General features: G+C 41.2%; 1 protein-coding gene across 14 annotated transcripts in view; it reads left to right on the forward strand.

Moving 5' to 3' along the window:
* Positions 1 to 21,634, forward strand: part of SMAD9 (SMAD family member 9) — a 75,812-nt gene extending 54,178 nt beyond the window's left edge. For 12 of the 14 annotated variants that reach the window (XM_038573204.1, XM_038573210.1, XM_038573208.1 and 9 more), the window contains 5 exons: positions 79 to 342; positions 3,662 to 3,772; positions 5,301 to 5,522; positions 12,357 to 12,613; positions 18,176 to 21,634. In XM_038573204.1, the coding sequence (XP_038429132.1) occupies positions 79 to 342; positions 3,662 to 3,772; positions 5,301 to 5,522; positions 12,357 to 12,613; positions 18,176 to 18,319 (998 nt within the window). In that variant the 3' untranslated portion in view covers positions 18,320 to 21,634. The remainder of the gene's footprint in view (positions 1 to 78; positions 343 to 3,661; positions 3,773 to 5,300; positions 5,523 to 12,356; positions 12,614 to 18,175) is intronic. The other 2 variants (XM_038573215.1, XM_038573216.1) reach the window with 2 other exon arrangements.
* Positions 21,635 to 22,680: the final 1,046 nt, after the last annotated feature.

Here is a 22,680-nt window from a genome sequence, read left to right on the forward strand (position 1 = left end):
AAATAGCAAGCGTCTGCCGGATTTTGTGCCAACGAGCCAATGTTCAGTTCTAATCCACTGGTTCCTTTCTCATCCTAGTGCTGCCGCCTGTACTCGTGCCAAGGCACAGTGAATATAACCCCCAGCTCAGCCTGCTAGCCAAGTTCCGCAGCACCTCCCTCCACAGTGAGCCTCTCATGCCGCACAACGCCACCTATCCTGACTCTTTCCAGCAGCCTCCGTGCAGTGCGTTCCCTCCCTCGCCGGGGCCCGGGCACGTGTTCTCACAGTCCCCATGCACTGCTGGCTACCCTCACTCCCCAGGAAGCCCCTCCGAGCCAGAGAGCCCCTATCAACACTCAGGTCAGTAAAAGCTCACTGTCTCCGTGGCATATGACCCAACTCAAATATTTATGGTGGAAACATCATAATTACAATCCCTGTTACTAGGATTCACGTGGAACTTTACAGTTTGTATGGCAAGGTCCTGTGGGCCTTTGGACCCTGCCACCTCTAAGATCGGGGCCATCTGGGAACAGTTTTTCTGGAGCTACAACATATCTTTGATGTGGTTTCTGGTTCTAATCCTCTGGAAGAAACTAAATGGATTTGAACATCTCTGGGAATTTCCAGGAATTTTTTTTTTTAAGGTAGCAGAAATAAGATTATAAAATGCTTCTTTTAACCCCAAGCAGGAAGACTTGGCCTGAGAGCGAGCAACGTGAGGGGTCCAGGGGTCCGTACTTGGCCTTTTCTTTGGCTGTCTCTTTCAGTAAACACAGGGAGTCCCTGCCTCCAAAAGAAGTATGCATAGCTTCACTGGGGCAGGGGCAGGCCTCACCTAGTCATTGCATTCTCCTTTTGCGTTGTGTGAAGCCAGCACAGCATCTTGAAGACAGACCTATTCAGTAAACGTGTGCTGAATGAGAAAGCCTATGGAAGGAATATCCTGTGCAAAAGGGAGATTAAGGACATTGTCGTAATTGCACGGGCTGCCATGCCTATAAAGTAGGTCTAAGTTAGATGATGAAGAAGAGATTTATATGCACCTTGTGAGTGTGAAATAAATTATATCCTGAGTGACAATTTCTTGAAGGCATGCATAAACCCATTTGGTGCTAGACATTATAATCTGCTTCATTCATGTGTTCATATATTCTTTTATTTAACAGATATTTATGGAACTTTTATCACATTCAAGTACTGCCTTAGGCAGCTGAAAGGAGGCTTAAAAGATTGGTAAAAGTTGCCCCTGTCCTCACAGACCTTATAAAATGTGGGAAGATAGGAGTTGCCCCTTCCTTTCTAAGTTATTCAGGTCTTCCTTTTGCTGCCTCAGCAATAACAGCTCCTGTTTCCATACACATCTGCTATTGCATTTATCACACTACATGATAATATTCCTCATTATGTATTTCCCCCATTCAACTGCCAGTCATCTTTTATTTGTGTAATGCAGACCCTAAAACACAGTAGTTACTCATTAGGTGATTGCAGAGTAAATGACTCACCACACGGGCATTTGGAACGCAGGGTTATAGATACAGATTTGATTGAGTCCATAAGTAATGACTGAGCCCTGATGAAGCACCAAGCAGTGTGCTACTGCTAGGGGTACAGTGATGATTCATTCTGACAATAGCCTCTGACCCTCAAAAGGTAATAACTGTTGAGAACAATCATGCAAAAAAGCAACGAGGCTGTCACAGTCCGGGCAAGTAATCATAAGGAGTGAACTAAGGAAGGGATGTGCAGATGGGCAAAGAAGACAAAGAATTTGAGGAAGTATACTCAATATCTTATGCAGAAGCTGGTTCATTTTCATTGAGGGAATGGCTCTTTTAATTTCAAAGAAAATTAATTCTTTTCTGAATGATTAACAGCAAAATGCAACCTGAGTAACAGACCCATAGATAGGTGAGACTAATAGGAGATTTTGAAATTAACTGGTTCAGCCCCTTAATTTTTTTTACCAGCTTTATTGAGATATAATTGACAAATCATACAGTTCACACACTGAAAGTGTGCAATGTAGTAATTTTTCATATGTTGACCTTTTAGTTGTGGGAAGATATGTAAAATTTACCATTTTGACCATGTTTAAGTGTACAATCCAGTGGCATTAAGCACATTCACAGATCTGTGCAACCATCCCCACCATCTATTTCCAAAATTTTTTCATCCTAACCAGAACTCTACCCATTAGGCAGTAGCTCCTGATTCTTTCCCTCCCCCATGTTCCAGCCCTGATAACCTCCAATCCACTTATGGTCTCTATGAATTAGTTTATTCTAGGTACCTCAAAGAAGTGGAATCATATAATATATGTCCTTTTGTGTCTGGCTTATTTCAGTTAGGATAGTGTTTTCATAGTTCAACTATGTGGAAGCCTGTGTCAGTTACTTCATTTTTGTGACTGAACAATATTCCACTGTATGGGTATACCACATTTAAAAACAATCCATTCATTGGGTGATGGATATTTGGGTTTTTTCCCTCCACCTTTTGGCTAATGTGGATAATTCTGCTATAAACACTGGCTTGCAAGCATCTACTTGAGTTCCTGCTTTCAGCTCCTTTGGGCATATGCCTAGGAGTAGATACGGTGTTATGGTTCAACCCCTGAATTTTATAGATAGACTTACTCAAGGACCTGCAGAAAAGCGACCTTGCTTTATAACTTTTCCACCAAGGTCATAATTTATTTTCTCAGGAGGAAATGCCTTATCCATGGTTGTACAAAGTGGTGTGCATTAGAATTGACAGCAGTGCCTGTTAAATGTATGTGACTACATCTAACCACTGATCTCCAGGCTCAGACTCTCTGAGGGGTGGGACCAGGAATCTGCATCTTTAACAAGTTTCACTGGTGACTTTTATGCACACTTAAGTGTGGGAACTACTTGAATGGATAAAATTCAATTCAACAAAGTTAGACCAATTCAACTTTTCATGCCACTGAACTCCATCCACCACTAACGTTAACAAGACTATTCTGAACTGACATTTAGGAACATATACAAGAGGAATCAGCTATTCTGAGACTCTCACTCAAGAGTTTTTCCTCTGCTGTGGGAGTTTTTATTGTGTTGTGAATTGCTTTCTGATAAGATATTATCTACAGAATGCACAGCATGTGCCTAACCATGATCACTGTCCAATTACAGGAACTGACATTTGGGGAGAGGAGCCCTTCGTATACCTTGGGCACAAGGTTATAATCAAGGCATTTTTGGGGGCATATTTAGAACATCTCAGAGACAGAGCATCTCTGTGGCCATTGTACAATCCATAGCAATAGAGGAATCAAAAAATTAAGCTGACTTCAAAGAAGATTTAGCTTTCTGTTTTGAAAGCCAGACAAACAGACGCCTGTGCTGTTGAGAAAGCTAGAATAGCTCCTCGATTTGAAAATCTTATCATGCAGGTCATTGGAACTTAGATAACTCATAAGTCAGAGGGAAAAACTAATCAACCATTGAGTGAGGATGTCAGGATAACCAGTTTCTTCTGTGTGACACTCACAAAGTCACTGCAGAATAGCCTTATTACATTACAGGCCTCTCTTGAACGATAACACTATCCACCCAGCCCAGTAGTTTCACAGCAAGAAAGGTTGGATCTGACTCTCTTCGTGTAGTTTATCAGTTTGACATGCCTCTGTTTTACTGCTTTCTTTTAGTTGACACACCACCCCTGCCTTATCATGCCACAGGAGCCCCAGGGACCCAGAATGGCCAGCCAGTAGATGCCACAACTGATAGTCATTTAGTGCTGTCAGTGTCTAAAAGAGGTAAATTTGTAGATGAACAGCTAGCTCAGTGTAGCAGCTTTTGAAGTGCATCTCCCATTACCCCAAACAAAACAAATTAAAAAAATAAAACAAAAGGTAGCCAGCCTGCTATTTCACATGTGTTTGAAGGGGCACATAGCATGGCTTTGCATTTTAACTTTGGCATTCCTCAGCACCATAGAGTGAATGTTTATCATCCTGGTTACTAGAATAAGTTATTTTTTAATTTCAACCTCAATGTTTAGATACTTGTAGTTCTTGATGTCTAGTACAGAAATAGGTATTTAAGTTAGAAATTTTGTCCCGTTGTGTTTATACTATAGTTTTGTGGTGCTGTCTTTGATTTAGCTTAGAGGGGTGCTCTTAGAAATATATGCAAACATATAAGTAGGGTTTCTACAGAATTTTACCTGTTTCTTTAAATAGGCTAGATAAATAAATACTGCTCAGTTTTAACGTTCACATACACCGCAAGGCGATCTTATGTAAATGCAGATTTTGATTCCTTGGATCTAGGGTGGGATCCAAGAATCTGCATTCCTCACAAGCTTCCGGGTGATGCAGGGGCTACCCTTCCAGGAACCACATTGAATAGAGAGGGTCTAACGGAACTTACGATTTAAAGTCTGCCAGGGTGAAGTCTTTTATAAGTAAAGTTCCTTTTGTAAATCAAATGATAACCCTCTAATTTATGTTTCACAAGTTTCTGTTTTAGTGCACATAGGAACACACTCTAGATATAAGAATTACTAGGATATTCAAAGAAAAGAGAGTTAATATAATCAATAAAAAGAGAAAGAGTGTGCATGGCAAAGAAAGAATTCTGAACTTTGGTTACTGGCAACTTACTTAGCTTTGAAAAATCGAGGTGAAAATTAGGATTTCCATTAGGAAATGGAAATCCATTAGGATTTCCTAATGGCAGATACAGCTGTCTTGAAAAATGTTTTATGCCACATACATACTCCATATGTATACAGTGGAGAATGGGAGTCTACATAGAAGTTTTTCCCTTTGTTTAATAATTTAAAGTCCTATCCAGTGCTTTTGATTTGGCTTTTATCATACATAAACTTTTACTTTTCATCCTTAGTTTGTTAGAAAATGGTACATACTCTTGTCACAGCGACTCCTGTTTGGTACAGTGACAGTAATATGCCATCTTTCACATGTAGAGAGGAAGATGACATGCCACCTTCCTTGGAGCTGTCTCCTTTAGGGGTGATGGAATCTATGCTGATCTGTTCATATCATTGTTTGTCAGACCCCCTCAATACTAAGTATGATCACAAGTGCTCTAAGCATGGCAGAGTCACAGCACCGTGGCCTCTATGCCTCATGTGTATGCCACAAGTGTGTTAACCAGATGAGCTAACTGCACATAGCTTCCATCAAGTGACAGGTTTGAAAAGATCACAGAGAGCATCCTTGTCTGGTTAACAGCATTAATATAAGCATCCAGGTGGGATCGTGAGATGGGAAGCCCCGCATGATGGTAGTGATGTGCTATCGGCTCTCTTTCTTTCAGACTTTCGACCAGTTTGCTATGAGGAACCTCAGCACTGGTGCTCGGTTGCCTACTATGAACTGAACAACCGAGTTGGGGAGACGTTCCAGGCATCCTCCCGAAGTGTGCTTATAGATGGATTCACAGACCCTTCAAATAACAGGAACAGATTCTGCCTTGGACTTCTTTCTAACGTAAACAGAAACTCAACAATAGAAAACACCAGGAGACACATAGGAAAGGGTAAAAACAAATACATAATTCCTTTCTATATTCTTCTGAACTAAAACGTGGGGAGAGAAACCAGCCACGTATTGGCTGCATAACCTAGAAGGATGGTCGCAGACCTGCAGAGAGCATATAGGCTTTCAGGGTCTTGGTCTTCCTGCTTCTGGGGTCAGCATAGCGTCTTCTGGAGGGTGGCGTAGGATGAGTATTATGAAAACAAACCAGATGATAAATATGAAAGCAGGATGAAATTATTAAATAGAAGTATCATGAATGACTTTCAAATTGCCTTAAAGATGCTAAATAAGATAACTTCAGAAGAAGAATTCTGGCTGGGTATATATATCAGGTAAAGTGACCTTTGGAGACATAGAAGCTGGGTAGTGAAAATCATGACTTATTTCTGAATGGAAACCTCTGATAGTAATTTGCTTCTCCTGTGGTCAGACATTATTAGGAAGCCAGATGGGCATAGGCCTCACTGAGGTCTGGCCAATGAAGCTTTGAATCCTGTCTCATCAGCGTGACCAACAGTAATAAATCCCAGCTGAGTGTGAGGCCTCATTGTTGATCTTTAAATCATTTTCTTTATATTAGAGTAATTGGTAGTGTCTGATACCTGGTTGTCCACTCTTATGTCAGATGACTGTGGTGGAATCATCGGTGTACAGAACCTTTAGAGTCATTTTATCTTTTCTCTCCCCATCCAGCCCTTCGACCACCTCAGGAAGATAGCTGCAAATCTTTTCTTTCTTTTTTTTAAAATGATTTTATTTATTTATTCATGAGAGAAGACAGAGAAAGGCAGAGACATAGGCAGAGGGAGAAGCAGACTCCCTGCGGGGAGCCCAATGTGGGACTCGATCCCAGGACCTGAGCTGACGGCAGATGCTCAACCACTGAGCCACTCAGGTGGCCCTGCAAACCTTTTATTTCAAATTTCCAGGGGAGATTCATTGTTGCACTTGGTAATACATTCTAATATTCTTCCTAAAATACCTCTTAAATGTCTCCTTTGGTAGGAGACCTACCAGCCATTGATTGGTGTTGACTCTACTGGTGATATTTCTGTTTATTTTTATCCTATATTTTTCCATAGTGACTTTGAAGTAGCTTATAGGAAACCTTTGCAGTGAAATGATAAATGAGAAATAGAAAATCAGAAATTGGGGGTTGGGGGGAGCAGGGAAGGAGAATACAACTGAAGGTCAGCTTTGTGGTTGTGATAAAAATTTTGCTCTCCACATCGTTCTGCGTTTGGACTTCTGCTGATGCCACTTGATCCAAAGATGGAATTCAAATATGAAGAGTATTGAATGCCTTCTGGGAATCTTTCTGCAGGTAGCTTGTTGAAAGTGCTGCTGCTGAGTACATGGGGAGTGGAGGTTCTGCATTACTGGCCGAGAGCTAATCCCCAAGTTAAGAAACCATAGGAACAACAAGGGCTAGGATTTGACGGCCCTTCGTGAAAACCCTGAGGTCCACCTAAGTGCGCACTGGATGGAAGGGCACTCCACCCCCGTGTGGTCCCCAAGGCAAAGTCACAGTTTTCTCAGAAAGCTGTTTTGGAAGTGCTTTAATTTGGAAAAAAAAATTTTAGGGGAGCTTACAAGCCATACCATAAAGCATGGCAAAAAAAAAAAAAAAAGTTGGCTTAGAATATTTTTTTTTAAGATTTTATTTATTTGACACAGAGAAAGAGAGAGAATGTGCACAAGTAGGGGGGGTGGCAGAGGGAGAGGGAGAAGCAGACTCCCCGCTAAGCAGGGAGCCTAATGTGGGGCTAGATCCCAGGACCCAGGGATCATGACCCAAACTAAAGGCAGACATTTAGCCGACTGAACTACCCAGGCGCCCGGCTTAGAATTTTTTTTTAATTTTTATTTATTTATGATAGTCACACAGAGAGAGAGAGAGGCAGAGACACAGGCAGAGGGAGAAGCAGGCTCCATGCACCGGGAGCCCGATGTAGGATTCAATCCCGGGTCTCCAGGATCGCGCCCTGGGCCAAAGGCAGGCGCCAAACCGCTGCGCCACCCAGGGATCCCCGGCTTAGAATATTTTTAAAGGAAGACCTATCAGTCTTTTATGAGATCAAGGGACTGACCTTGGATCATTTGGTTCTGAGCAGCATGGCTTCCTGGAACACCTACCTGAATAAGTTTGCAGCAAAATGCCCTCCTAGATGAGTGAATAAGTTAACTTGTTCTTGGAGTTAATTAATTGAGACACTTAGAAGCCTGTCTGGTATACTATAAGAACAGCAGGGGAGCCAGGGTGAGTGGAATAAAATGAGTAAGGGAATGGGAAAGTCTAGAAGAGAAGACAAGACCAGATCATGGGAGTTTACAGATCTGAATGTTCCATTTAAAAGGATCCCCTGGCTATTACAATAAAATTAAATTGTTAGTAGGGGAAGGGTGAAAGGTTTAAAACACACCCATGAAAGAGAAGACTGAGGGGCACCTGGGTGGCTCAGTGGTTGAGCGTCTGCCTTTGGCTCAGGTCATGATCCCAGGGTCCTGGGATTGAGTCCCCATTCGGGCTCCCTACGAGGAGCCTGCTTCTCCCTCTGCCTGTGTTTCGGCCTCTCTTTCTGTATCTTTCATGAATCAATAAATTAAAAATCTTAAAAAAAAAAAAAAAGAAAGAAGACTGAAAGGTATATATAACATGTTAGCTTTGATTATTTCTGGTCTGTGCACTGTGACTGAGTTTAAGTCTCTGAATTTTCTCTGTATTTTTCTTTTTTTTAAAGATTTTTATTTATTTATTCATAGAGACAGAGAGAGAGGCAGAGACACAGGCAGAGGGAGAAGCAGGCATCATACAGAGAACCCGATGTGGGACTTGATCCAGGGTCTCCAGGATCACGCCCTGGGCTGCAGGCAGCGCTAAACCGCTGCGCCACCGGGGCTGCCCTTCTCTGTATTTTCTAAATTCTCTGTAGTGGGCTTTCTTGCTCATGTGAGGGTGGGAGAGGGATGGGACGTGGTCTGTAAGGACAGGCGGGGATTGCTGTAGCTGTGCTGAGAGAGAAGTATCACGGTGCAGCCCGGCCCAGGAGAGCAGCTGAGCATGAGGACTGAGGCAGGCTGTTGAGTGTAGTCAATTGGACCCAAACCTGTTTGTTCATCATATTGTCCAAACAGACTTAAAGTTTTCAGATTCAGATTTAGGGGACTGACCTTGCCACCAGCCCAGAGATGGCTTTGTGTGAATGAATTAGGAGTCCCTTTCTCTAGAGAAGTTACTGCCATCTTCTGGAGAAGCTTCATAACGATGATAGAAATCTTGGAAGGCTGAAGTACATCCCGAAGTCTTGCAGTGCACAGCTGCAGGCACCATCCTGTGGAGGCCCTGTCCTCTGAACCAAAGCCCTGGCATGGATCTGGAAGTCAGTGCTTTTATGTTGTTGCTTTTTTGATCACACATTAAAACATTTTTTAAAAAAGATTGTATTTATTTATTCATGAGAGAAACACAGAGAGAGGCAGAGACACAGGCAGAGGGAGAAGCAGGCTCCATGCAGGGAGCCCGACATGGGACTCGATCTCAGGTCTCCAGGATCACACCCTGGGCTGAAGGCGGCACTAAACTGCTGAGCCACCCGGGCTACCCAAAACATTTTTTAATTTGGAAAATTTTAGCCATATACAGAAGTAGACAGAATCACGTAATGACTATTCATATCACCAACTCCAGCTTCAGTGATGATTCACGTTCTGTGCATTCTTTTTCCTCTGTGCCTCCACAAGATTTTTTGCATGAGTGTTTTAAAGTAAATCTTAGACTTCATATCCTTTCTTCATAGATTTAAGTATGTATATAGCTACATAAGGAATTTCTAAAAGTACCGTTATTATACCCAGAAATACACACTTTCTTAAAGCTCTTGATGATTCCAGTTATTCAGCCAGGTTTTTAAAATGGTATGCAGAAGACAGAGCACCAAAGGCAGGGGGAAGGTCAGTTACAAACCTATAATGAGGGTTTGAGTTTGTGCCAGTCAGTTTGGGGTTATCCTAAGGGGAATGAAGAGGCATTGGAGTCTCTGAGCAGGACAGTGGGGTAATGAGATTGACTTGCTGTGCTGGTATTTGCCCATCCCTCCCAGTCAGCAGAGGACCCACGTGCATTTCTAACACTCTTGGACTCCGACTTTCTCTTTCCCCTGTTAGGGTCCAGAGCCGCAGAACTGGCTCTCCAAACTAAGCAACCCACATTCTTCCCAGTGTTTCCTGTCATTTCTCTGTCTTTCAAGTCTATAGGAGAGGACCAAAGGGGACCACGCTTGCTTCCTTACTTAGCAGATCCAAATCAAACTGACAATGTCTCTGGTCCTAAGTAACCTCATCCCTCATCCCATAAAACGTGAGCAGCATTCACCACCAATGGGAAGGCCAGATATAGAGGGATGCAGCCCAAGAGATATGAGAAGGGCTTGCCTGAGGACCACACTGCCCCGGTCCTCTCTGGCATCTCAGGAAGCACTTTCTTTGGACATCCTTATTGCTCATTGTTCTCTATGGAGATTTTGAATCTAAAATACAAGTCCTTTAAAGCCACTGTTTTTGGCCTATCAAGTGGATGTAAATTAAATCATTTACCTACTTGCCTTCTTTAGATGCCAAAGCCCAGCCTCCTTCACCCTGGGGTTCAATTCCACCCTCGTCTTGCTGTTCTGAGCCAACTCAGGCCTCTGGGTGCTCATCCTGTTCGCTCTGCCCTCTCTCTTCACTCAGAACACCAAACTACTGCCTGCCGGCCCCTGCTCTTCTTTGCTTTCCTTACACTGCCAACTGTGCTGTGGTTGTGGATAACACTTCAACAGGATTGAAAATCATCCTCGGAGTAAAGACCAGAGTCAGATAACAAAAATCCTATCCATTCTCCTTAGTAGGTTCTAGGAGGTTTATAAATTTGAAAGTCATTCAGTTCAAATACATACTGAACCCTTGGCAATCTCATTCTCTTGACTCCCTTCCTGGCTCACCCTCTTTTGAAAAACCACAACCACTGCAGAGGCAGGCCTTCCCTGGGAGCTCGCAGAGCCTGGCAAAGGAGGTCTGCTTGTGTTTGCCCCTGCCTCCCCCCCACCACGTCCCTGCAGCCAGGTGACTACGGCCTAGCCCAAGAGGACCATCATCACGCCTACTCCTCACAGCTGGGGCCCTGGGTGCCAGACCCCAGGCTATTCAGGGAGAGTGAGAAGGGACACGAGAAAAAAGAGGAATCTGAAAGCTAAGGAAAAAAAGAGGAGGGAGGCCCGTCCAGAGTAGGTGGTGAAAGGGGAACCTGGGACTGAGCATCACGTGCTGGGCTTTTAGCTTTGTGACTCCTGAGCGGTTTCTTCAGCCATGTGGCTGGAATACGGAGTGCTGAGAACCATTCGTTTCTTAAATTGTGTTAAGGCAGAGGAGATGGGAAAAGGAAACAATATGCTGGGAGGCAGTCAGAGCTAATGCCTAGTCGCTACAAGTGCCCCTTAGAACCTGAGCAGCTGGCCAGCTCTGGTTTCCTACATGCACAGTTCTGCAGGACCCCTTGGAGGTCTGTAAATTCTGTTATTGAAAAATGAGTATTTGCAGTTTGAGGAGATCCAAAACACATCATTCGAAGTATATTCTGGATTATTTCTGTGAACCCCTTGTGACCACATGGTGATTGTGTTTATAGTCACGTTCACACATGATGCTGGAGAATTTTGTTTCTGCAGAAAGGTTAACTGTGGAGTTTTCCTCTACTGAGGAAAACTGTGCTGGTATTTAATATTCACGAGGCTAGAACTAGTGAAAATTGTGCTGGTATTTAATATTTACTAGGCTAGAATTTCTTCATTTTATCTATTCCCAGTCCCTTGCCATAGTGCATGTTAGGTCTTAAACCCAGACACTTGGAGGAAGAGAATCAACTCAGATTTAATCTGGAATGAAAATTAGTGTGGGCAGCACTAATCTCAGGATGGTGTTTTGCTTTTTAAGTCCCAGAGGGTGAGATGCTACATTTTGATTGTGAGTCTTTACAGCTAAAACGGTGGCAAGAATTTTGTTGTTCATAAGTAAAATACAGGCATTATTTCTGTTATCTATCATAGTAGGGGGCAAGTTTTTAAATGGAATTAATCTCTTTAAGGTATTTGTTAAGAGGAATGGATTCATAATTGTTAAAATAAAATGTAAACTGCATTTATTGTTTCCTCTGAAGCAGGTTTAGTGTATGCACTCCAGTGACATTTCCATGATACTATTGGTGCCCAATTTTTATTTTTTTATTGATACACATACTTGAAGGACTCTGTGTTGTTTTCTGAATTGTGTATTTACTTTGCATCTAATATTATGAGAGCCTTTTTTAATTTTTATTTATTTATTTATGATAGTCACACAGAGAGAGAGAGAGAGAGAGAGAGAGAGGCAGAGACACAGGCAGAGGGAGAAGCTGGCTCCCCTGGGGAAGCCTGATGCGGAACTCGATCCCAGGACCCTGGGATCACGACCTGAGCTAAAGGCAGATGCTCACACTGAGCCACCCAGGCCCTCCGAGAGCCTACTTTTAGAGTGAATTAACAGGAATTCAAGAGTGATGGAAGGAGTGGCACACAAGAGCCTTGGCAACCATTGTAAACATGGGTTACAGTTCACTTTTAAATGGACTCATGGGAAAAAACTCAACAGACTGAAATTAGAACAAGTTGGCATGTAGATCACTTCTTACCATGATTGGTGATATTAAAATTAACTTCCCAGTAATCAGTCACACACCTTGAGGTCGCAATGACAAGGGAATGGTGTTAACCTAAAACTAAATACGGTGCTGGTGCTTGAGGATCCTGTTTGTACCTCGTAGGTGTGCATTTGTACTACGTTGGGGGAGAGGTGTACGCCGAGTGTGTGAGTGACAGCAGCATCTTTGTGCAGAGCCGGAACTGCAACTATCAGCATGGCTTCCACCCAGCCACTGTGTGCAAGATCCCCAGTGGCTGCAGTCTGAAGATCTTCAACAACCAGCTCTTCGCACAGCTGCTCGCTCAGTCAGTTCACCACGGATTCGAAGTCGTGTATGAGTTAACCAAGATGTGCACTATCCGCATGAGCTTTGTTAAGGTAAGGAGTGCTTGCTTTCAGATATTAAGACAGAAAGTGTAAAAAACAAAATAAGACGGAACCAAAAAGCATTCTTTGGGTGATGTGGCAGCTATACAGCCAGTATAAGTAGGCAACAGGGTGTTTTTCTTATTGTTGTTTTGGGATTTTCCTTTGGAACTCCATAGTTGTTTTTGGGAAGAGCTCCTCCGTGAGGGTCAGCTCTCTTGTTTAGCAGTTACAAAAACACTCTTAAACATTTCACTTTTGAAGAAATAACCAGTTAAGGTAGTAATCTGATTTTTTTATGCAGAAGATAAAGTGACAATGATAATTTTATAGGATTTCATGCCACAGAGGCTTTTTTTTAATCTCTCACATTGTTAAGAGCACTGTTGTCTCTTAATAAATGTGGCTAAATTTATCTGAATTAAAACATTGCCCTTTCTCTTAGCAAGCATACAGGCTGACAGAGAGATAATATTTATAAATAAGCTACAAAATAGACAGTAGTGGCTCTAATACAATGTAGTGTACATTAAGTGCTGTTATGAGGCACAAACAAATTGGGATAGAAATATTAGGGTGAGTGTGATTAACTCTGAGAGACTAGTAGATGTTCTCTTTATGAATATTTGTTGAATTTCTCAAATTAGATCTTACTGACGTGGATCTTAAGGCTTTGGAGAACTGAGGAAGTTAGTGGGAAAGACAACCAACTGGATTTGCATGCTGAAGTCTTTGGCTGTTTTATCTCTTGCAAAGCACTTGCAGATAATTCTAATATTTGAATATCTGAGTTTATTTATCAAACTATCTGGTTACATGTGACAGTTTTCACATTGTCGCATATCCATCCAAGAAGTCAGTATGGCTTGTTCTGGGTTGTTTTTTGTTTTTGTTTTTGTTTTTTTAAACACATTTTTTTTTTAATTTATTTATGATAGTCACAGAGAGAGAGAGAGAGAGAGGCAGAGACACAGGCAGAGGGAGAAGCAGGCTCCATGCACTGGGAGCCCGATGTGGGATTCGATCCCGGGTCTCCAGGATCGCGCCCTGGGCCAAAGGCAGGCGCCAAACCGCTGCACCACCCAGGGATCCCTTCTGGGTTGTTTTCAATGTAAGATTTATTAATCCTTTGAAATTACCATGAAAAATAATTGTCCTGGGATCCCTGGGTGGCGCAGCGGTTTGGCGCCTGCCTTTGGCCCAGGGCGCGATCCTGGAGACCCGGGATCGAATCCCACGTCGGGCTCCCGGTGCATGGAGCCTGCTTCTCCCTCTGCCTATGTCTCTGCCTCTCTCTCTCTCTCTCTCTCTCTCTCTCTGTGACTATCATAAGTAAATTTTTTAAAAAATTAAAAAAAATAATTGTCCTATTTTTCTATACTCTTATTTTTTTCTTAAAGATTTATTTATTCGTGAGAGACACAGAGAGAGAGAGAAGCAGAGACACAGGTAGAGGAAGAAGCAGGCTTCGTGCAGGGAGCCCCATGCGGGACTTGATCCCCAGACTCCAGGATCACGCCCTGGGCCAAAGGCAGGCGCTAAACTGCGGAGCCACCCAGGGATCCCCTATACTCTTATTTTTATTGTATTTCTAATTCTAGTAATTATTGTAAAAATAGCAATCAAGAATATAGTTTCCAACTTAAAAATGGCTTTTTGAAACCATTTCTTTCATGATGACAAAGCAGCTTTACTCAAATTTACTGTTAGGCTTTAAAAGCATTTTTATATTGTAAAGCAATTAGCAAATACCTAGAAATCATTTTAAATGTTCTGATGCTTTGCAGCCAGCAGAGGGCATTGAATTGCCATTAATGAACAATCATTTGATTCAACAGTTATTTTTTCCAGGTCCATGTTTTTAAAATGAGGATGAAATGCCAATACATCAGAAGTAATTATTTCACTGTCATATAACCCAGCATATATGATTGCCCTAAGATCAGCTAGATCTATTTCATAAAGCTATATAATTTACAGAAAACACAACTGATTAGTTTAAAAGAAATTTAAAAGTTCTCATCACGGAGGAAAAAATGTGTAAGTATATGAGGTGATAGAAGTTAACTAAACGTATTGTGGTGATCATCTTGCAATGTATGCATATATCCACTCATTATGTGTACACCTAAAACTAACACAGTGTCTATCAATATATCTCAACTAAACCAGGGCTGGTGGGGGGAGGCAGTACAAATAAAAATAATGTAAAATATCTCATTAGTAATATCATATCAATTATGTATTGATATAATATTTTAGATATATCGAATTGAATAAAATACATTACTAAAATTAAAAAAGAAATTACAAGACTAAACACTGGTGGCTACGACTGAGGGGTGATGGACTAGATCATCTTTAAGGCATCTTTTAGCTTTGATTTTTAACTGAGTCTAGGACTCAGTCAATAAGATACTATTGAGCACCTACCATGTGTCACACCAGGCACCATTCTAGACATTGAGGTACATCAGTGATCAGTCAACATCTCTGCCCTAATGGAATCAATATTCCAGGAGGGAGAGACAGATGTTAAACAACAGCTATAACAAAGAACGTGAATGGAAAGAGAAACTTAGAGCAGGCTGTGGGGAATTAGAGTGCTGGGGGAGGGGTAGGTTGCAAGTTTTAAAACGATGGGCAGAGTGGGCCTCAGGGACTTGAAGGAGACAAGGGAGTTAAGTCATAAGAGTATCTGGAGGGGAAGCAGTAGGTGCAGAGGGAAGGGCAAACAATACTGCAAGAGCATACCCTTGACATTTGTAAGAGCAGGGTGGCCAGGGTCCCTGGAGTGTGAGCCAGGGAGCTGAGAGTGGGGGTGGAGGGTGAGATTCACCACAAGGATTTCGGCTTTTACTCTAACAAAATGGGGAGCACCTGCAGGGATTTGAGCAGAGAATTTCATGATCTGACTCATTTTTAAAGGATCACTGTAGCTGCTACATGGATTGCAGGTATTATGCAGGCAAGGAGGAAAGCAGAGAAACCAGCTAGAAGGCCATTGCAGTGTACAGATGAGAGATAATGGTTGCTCCCACTAGGAGCGTTCTTACAGAAGTTGTAAGAAGGGGAGCGATTCTGAGTTGTGCAGGTTATTCCATGTGGGGTATAAGAAAGGAGTGAGAGAGATGAAGTTACCTCCACCTGGGATGGAGAAAATGCAGGTGGGTCAGGTATAGATAGAAGATTAAGACTTCAGTCTTAGAATAACTTTGTGATGTCCAACACACATCCAAGTCGAGATGCTGAGCAGTTAGATGTACGAGTCTGGATTTAGGGAGAGAGAAGGACTGGGCTGACGATGTCAATTTAGAAATTGTCAGCATCTGCACAGTATTTATCTGTGAGCTGGGGTGGAATTGCCAACAGTTTGAGTTTAACAGAGAAGATCAGGGGTTCTAGGACGGAGCCCTAGGACACTTCAACCTTAAAAGATGGGGGAAAAGAGAAAACTGGCAAAGAACACTGAGAAAAAGTAACCAATGCAGAAGTAAAACTTAGAAAGTTAGGTGCTCGTTAAACCAAAAGAAGGAAGTATGGTGAGGAGAGGGGATGGACTAAATCACATACTGCCCAAGTAACACGAAGACTGAGAGAGTGGATCATTAGTTTTAGCATATAGAGGTCACTTTTTATCTTAGCAGGAATAGTTTTGTTAAAGGCTGGGGTTGAAATGCTGATCAAAATGGAATTAAGAAGGAATGGAAGGAGAGGAATTGATACAGCCTGTTTGGACAACTCGTTTGAGAGTTTTTGCTAGAAAAGGGGTCAAAGATATAGGGCAGTAAGTAGTGGGAGTGTTAGAGCCAAAAGAAGTATTTTGAAGATGAGAGATATTTCAGCATGTTCCTATGTTGATGAGAATGATCCAGCAGAAAAAAAATATTGTAGGAGAGAGTGGGGAGATTTGCTGGAATTATGTCCTTGGGAAGGCAGTTGAGTCTTATGCACCACTAGATGGACTGGCTTATTTGGAAGCACAGATAATCTGTAGTGAGAAGTAAAAAAGGCTGAGTGTTTTGGTGCAGATGCTATAGAAACTCTTCTGATTGCTTCATGCTTCGTTAAAATAAGATGAAAATTGAGAGGGAGGCAAATCATAAGAGACACTGAACTTTAAAAACAAACAGGTTGCTAGAGGGGAGGTGGGTGGGGGAATGGGGTAACTGGGTGATGGGCATTAAGGAGGGCACGCAATGTGATGAGCACTGGCTGTTATATGCAACTGATGAATCACTAAATTCTACCCCTGAAACTGATAATACACAATATGTTAACTAAATTGAATTCAAATAAAGTTTAAAAATAAATATTATCATTCACAAACAGACTGGGGAGTAGGTGTTAGAGGTTTTAGGGAAAAGGAGCAGGAGTGAGCAGTCATTTGGGGCATGGGGGGGGTAGTTGGAGAGCACAGGGACTGGGGGAGTGTCGTTCAATTGCAGGTGGCATCAGAGGTGCCCTTGAGGCTTGCAGTCACGAATGTAAGGTATCATCAGGCAGCATGGTTGTGTTGAGATCCAATTTTTTCTGTACTACTGATAATCACTGTTCCCAATAACAGTGATTTGTGATCTCTCTTCATTTTTCTAAAAGATTTTATTTATTTATTCATGAGAGGCACACAGAGAGAGGCAGAGACATAGGCAGAGGATGGAGAAGCAGGCTCCCTGCGGGGAGCCTAGTGCAGGACTCCATTCCAGGACTCTGGGATTACACCCTGAGCCAAAGGCAGACGCTCAACCACTGAGCCACCCAGGCATCCCTCTCTCTTCATCTTTTTTTTTTTTTTTTTTTTTTTTTAAATTTTTTTATTTATTTATGATAGTCACAGAGAGAGAGAGAGAGAGAGAGAGAGAGAGGCAGAGACACAGGCAGAGGGAGAAGCAGGCTCCATGCATCGGGAGCCTGATGTGGGATTCGATCCCGGGTCTACCAGGATCGTGCCCTGGGCCAAAGGCAGGCGCCAAACCGCTGAGCCACCCAGGGATCCCTCTCTCTTCATCTTTAAAGTAATTTGTCACTGATGTATAATAGAGAAAAAAGATAGACAATTTTTTTTATTTTTATAGCCTCTCCTATGAATGGTAATAAAAGTGAGCCAGAAAGAGATAGAGAAGAAACAAGTTTTGTTAACCAACCCTGAATAATCAAAAGCACCCTCACTCTGTCTTTACGCCTTTCAGATCCAGTCACTGGTCTGTAGTGAGCATCTGTTTTGTGTAAAACACTGTCTTCAGCAGTAAGGGGTTGAACATAAGGTCAGGCTCCTTTCCTTGTAGAAGAGAAAAATGATTTGCCAGTGTTTCTGATGTGATTAGAGACCAGACCATCTTTATGTCCATGTATTTAGCTGTGAGCCCAGAGGGAATCTTCTGATTTGGACTCATCTTAGGATGTCTCAATGCAAAAATTGTCCTGTACTTACAGGAGGGCAGAGTGCATGCCCTCTCAGATTTCAGGAGCTGCTCTGGTGCATGGGCTCTGTGTGCACTGATGCTTGGCTCACATCTCTGGAGGTTGACAGGAAAGTCAGACACCATCACTCTAGGCTCTGTTCTTCCTTTTCAGGGCTGGGGAGCGGAGTATCATCGCCAGGATGTCACAAGCACCCCCTGCTGGATTGAGATTCATCTTCACGGACCACTGCAGTGGTTGGACAAAGTTCTCACTCAGATGGGTTCTCCACATAACCCGATTTCTTCAGTGTCTTAACAGCCCGTTATGTCTTAATCTACATTTCTATAGAATAGATGCTATTGCAGGCAGTGGCTTATACCATTTCAGATTTGCAACTAACAGAAGTTTCTAAGTACATATGTAAATACATATAATATATACTGTTCATATTTTTATCACCAGTTTTTTTGTGCTAGAATTTTTAGTTAACCTGGTGCCAGTACAACGTGATTAGAAAAGGCAACTGTGTCAATAGAATTTGAAAAATGTTGGCAGAATAAAAGGCAGCATTAGTCAGCCATGTCATTATAAGGCATGTTGTGTGGCCTACCAGAAAAATATCAAAACTGTTTATTGCAGATCAGGGTACTAGCAGCACTAAAGCAAGTAACACTTCTGGATAAAAGAAAGCAACCAAACCCATATCACTTAAACAATCTCACTTTCAGTGCTATTGGCAAGAAGGGGAAAAAACCCAAGCTTGTAAAATCAATTATGTAAGATGAGTCACATAAATTATTTTATTTCTCAAGTTGAAATACCTATAGCTGGACTATTGTGCTAATATTAATGGTACATTTAAGATAAATTTAAACTGTGATTGGAAAAGAGACTGTGAAGCTGGGAGTCAATGTTGTTTCAAGATCTGCCACTATAAAAAAAAAAGAGTCTAATACATGGGAAGATTCATATGAAAATAACATGAAATGAGGTATATTCTCAAATTACAAAATAAGACCAGAACATAGTCCAAGAATCACCCAGGGAGACACTTGCTTTCCACGTAGGAGAACCAGGGCCCTGCTTTCCTGGTTCTTCCAGTCAGGCAGTCTGGCAGACTTCTGAGTCTGCACAGGGAGCTGGAGGACCGTGTGCGTAATTTCTGGATGGGGACGAAGCAGTAAAATAAGACGGTTGGACAAAAGCATCCTATGTTTATTCACACCTTCTCACATTCCCATTAAAAGACTTTATGAAGCAAGGGCACATTTCCCCTACATGTTGGCACATACTATTTACAGATGACTAAAACCGTGGTGAAGCCTTGAGAAAATCTGGACACATTGCTGGGGTCAAATGTAGGAGTTATTTAACTTAGTGTCTCGGTCTGCTGAGCACATCTGGTAGCCTCTTATAAAGCTGAAGCCTCATACCTGGAAATAACTTCCCAAATGAAATAATAATTTCATAACCCCTAGAATTTCTGGGGAACAGTGGTACTGAAGAGTGGGACATTTAAATAAATAAATATATATACATATATATATATACGTATTAAAAACCTGTTCTTATTTACTCTTGGATGATAAGAGAGGAGAGGAACATTCCCCACATTTCTAGGTACTTTTACATATAAATATATATTTATATATATATAATTTTATATATATATATAAAATCCCTACCCACTAAACACTGCACTGCTTCGAGAAATATTTCACACCCTCTCGAAAATGTATAGCTTAAGAAGGTAATTATACTTGTAACAGATGGTACTTCAGTAATCCAAGAGGTTTCTTCATTTATGCATCCTATCTCCGCTCTTTTTAGCATTAGTGCACACAGTAGTTGCTTCTCATTAAATTGTATTCAAGGTAGAAATGATCCTGTGAAAAAGATATATTTGCGTGAGCTCCTACGGTTGCCTCTTGTAAGGACTAGTGTTATCTAATAGAAACTTTCCTATATGCAATAGAAAATAGTACAGCCTACATTAAAACTAGGTGGTCCGTTTAGTGTTTAGAAAATCCTGTAGTCCATTGGTTCATCAACTATGTACTGTGCCCCTATATGGCGGGGAACAGTGTTAGGTACTGTGGAATCAAGTGTAAACCAGAGACAGTCCCAGATTCTGGAGAGTCTGTTAGTAAACCTGTTAGTAAACATCTTCATGTTTCAGAACTTTTCATACAAAGCCAAACCTACGATCTTTATTTTTGCTTGAAAAAAATATAACTGATTTCTTAATTGTCTGTATTTTGAAACTTACTTCCCTTCTCTTCTCAGCAATCAGGTAAGGGATGAAGTCTTCCTCGGATAGACGCTACTTTTCTTCAGTGCTTCAAAGTTGTTTGTTTTCTCCCCTTACTCCCTTATTTTCCAATTTTTGCCCATTTCCCCTTTTCTTGGAAAAGGCATAAATATGGTGAGTCTTCCTCATATGAGTACAGGTCTGTGAGAATATCAAGGACACATGGTTTTTGCTCCAGAGACCTAACATAGCTTTCTTGATCTCTTCACAAATGCTCAAATTTCTGATAACCTTATACCTTTGCAGAATTAATTGTAACTGATTAGTTATAAATTACATTAAAAAAATAAACAAACCTGATGTTCATGCAGGTTTGGGAAACCAAGACAAAATATTCCAGCAAGCCTGTGTTACTCCTTTGAAAAACAAATGATTAAAGTGGTACATTTGCATCATCACCAGTCCCATCTCACAAAAAGTCCACATTAGGCTACAGTGAAATTCAAAAAAGTTAACCGTTCAGTCACCGTAACTAGTCACATTCTCTTCAGCCTTTTAACATTTTTGCTGGCAAGAATTGTCCAAAGTTGTAATGCAGCGTTTGCCTTCAGACTTCTACATTTGCTCATTTAGCATTCATTCCTTGAGATGGACAATCAAAAAAAATGTAATAGCATTCTTTTATAGGATAACTAGCAAAGTGGACATGCTAAGCCATTTAAAGGCACCAACAATGCCAAACATTTTTAAGATTGCCATGGACAAGGGTTGTGCAATAGAGAATGACGTTTTGGCCTGCTCTTAACCCCAGAACATTTGTTGTGTTGTTCTTTCCTGTTTAAAAACTGAGATGTGAGAAGTTTGTTTTAAACGATATTTTACTATCTGCCAGTGCTTTGGAACTATAAAGATGTCACTTGTTTTTGTTTTTTTACATTCAGTATAAATCAGGAAAATTGAACAACATAGCACTAGCACTTAGAATCCCCCCTTTCATTGTCTTCTAAGGGATTAGAAGCAATAACAAAGGGATTAGAAGCAACACAAACAGCATTTTGTAAATATAACCTGCTAGAATTTAAACACCTGCTTAACTTTGAATATGTCCTGAATATCTGGTATATATATTCAACAACTAAAGCAAAATATAACATGCATTCCAAATTTGTCTTCCCCTGTTATGATTTAGCAGTTGAACTGTATGACAAGGCTAGAGGATCCTGGCACATGTTCAAATTAATGTAACACAAACCAACAAAAAAGGAACTATTTTCGAGTCAAGTAATGCTTTTGATGATCATATCTAGGCTTCAGTTATCCTTCAGATGCACTTATATACTGTTATATGATTGTTTATAATAAACAATACTGTACCTATATAGTTTCTGGTTCATTTTTCCCTACAAACATCATAGAAGCGTCACTGCATATGGGTCCTTCAGATGATCTTAAACCATCTTACTTTGAAAATGAGATATTTTTAAAATCCAACATGCTATAGAGAAATTAGGTAATGGTTTTAAATTAAACATCTTGGCATCCCTGGCATTAAATATAGAATCTTGAAGATACTTTGTGGTAATTTTAGAGGATATGCATAGAAGCTTTTTTTTCCTGGATAGTGGCAAATATTAAGTGATACTGCTATATATAGGAAAGAACAATTTTATTATTGTAAACATCTGTTCATTATACATATATTACATACCAGGAAAGGTGCTAAGGATGACTAGTGAGGAAAAGGTAAGATAAAATTCAGGAAGAAATTCTCTTCCTTCCATTTCCCTCTGTTTTGTTTTTTTTTTTTTTTTTTTAAGATTTTATTTATTTATTCTTGAGAGACAGAGAGGCAGAGACACACAGGCAGAGGGAGAAGCAGGCTCATGCAGGGAGCCCAATGCAGGACTTGATCCCAGGTCTCCAGGATCAGGCCCTGGGCTGAAGGCGGCGCTAAACCGCCGAGCCACCCAGGCTGCCCTCCCTCTAGTTTTAAAATGAAGGGGAAAACACGTAAATATTTCGAAAGATTAGCCTTCTTACTAACTTGATCAAGGTTTTCCTTTTTTTATTTTTTTAAGTATGGCCTTTATTCAAAAGAGATTTGTAGACTTCCAAACTGTAAGCAAAGGAAAGGCTATTCTGGTTTAGATGTAGACAGGGATTATGAGACCTCCAGTTTAAACTGAGTTTATAGAGAACAGTGATTATGTCTTATCTGCTTTTGCATCCTCATGGTTCCTGACCCTGTTCCTGCCTCTAATGCTTGGTATTGGCACTTGGAAACACTAACCAGTACAGGTTTTTTTGGTAATATATCGTGGCATAGACCTACGTGACAGTCTCTAAACATTAACCTATCTTAGAGAAGGGATCTCTTCATCATCCTAGAAACCTGTGCATATTCATTTATCAGATCGTTCTTATG

Source organism: Canis lupus, chromosome 25, assembly GCF_011100685.1.
Source record: "Canis lupus familiaris isolate Mischka breed German Shepherd chromosome 25, alternate assembly UU_Cfam_GSD_1.0, whole genome shotgun sequence".
NCBI classification, from domain to species: Eukaryota; Metazoa; Chordata; class Mammalia; order Carnivora; family Canidae; genus Canis; species Canis lupus.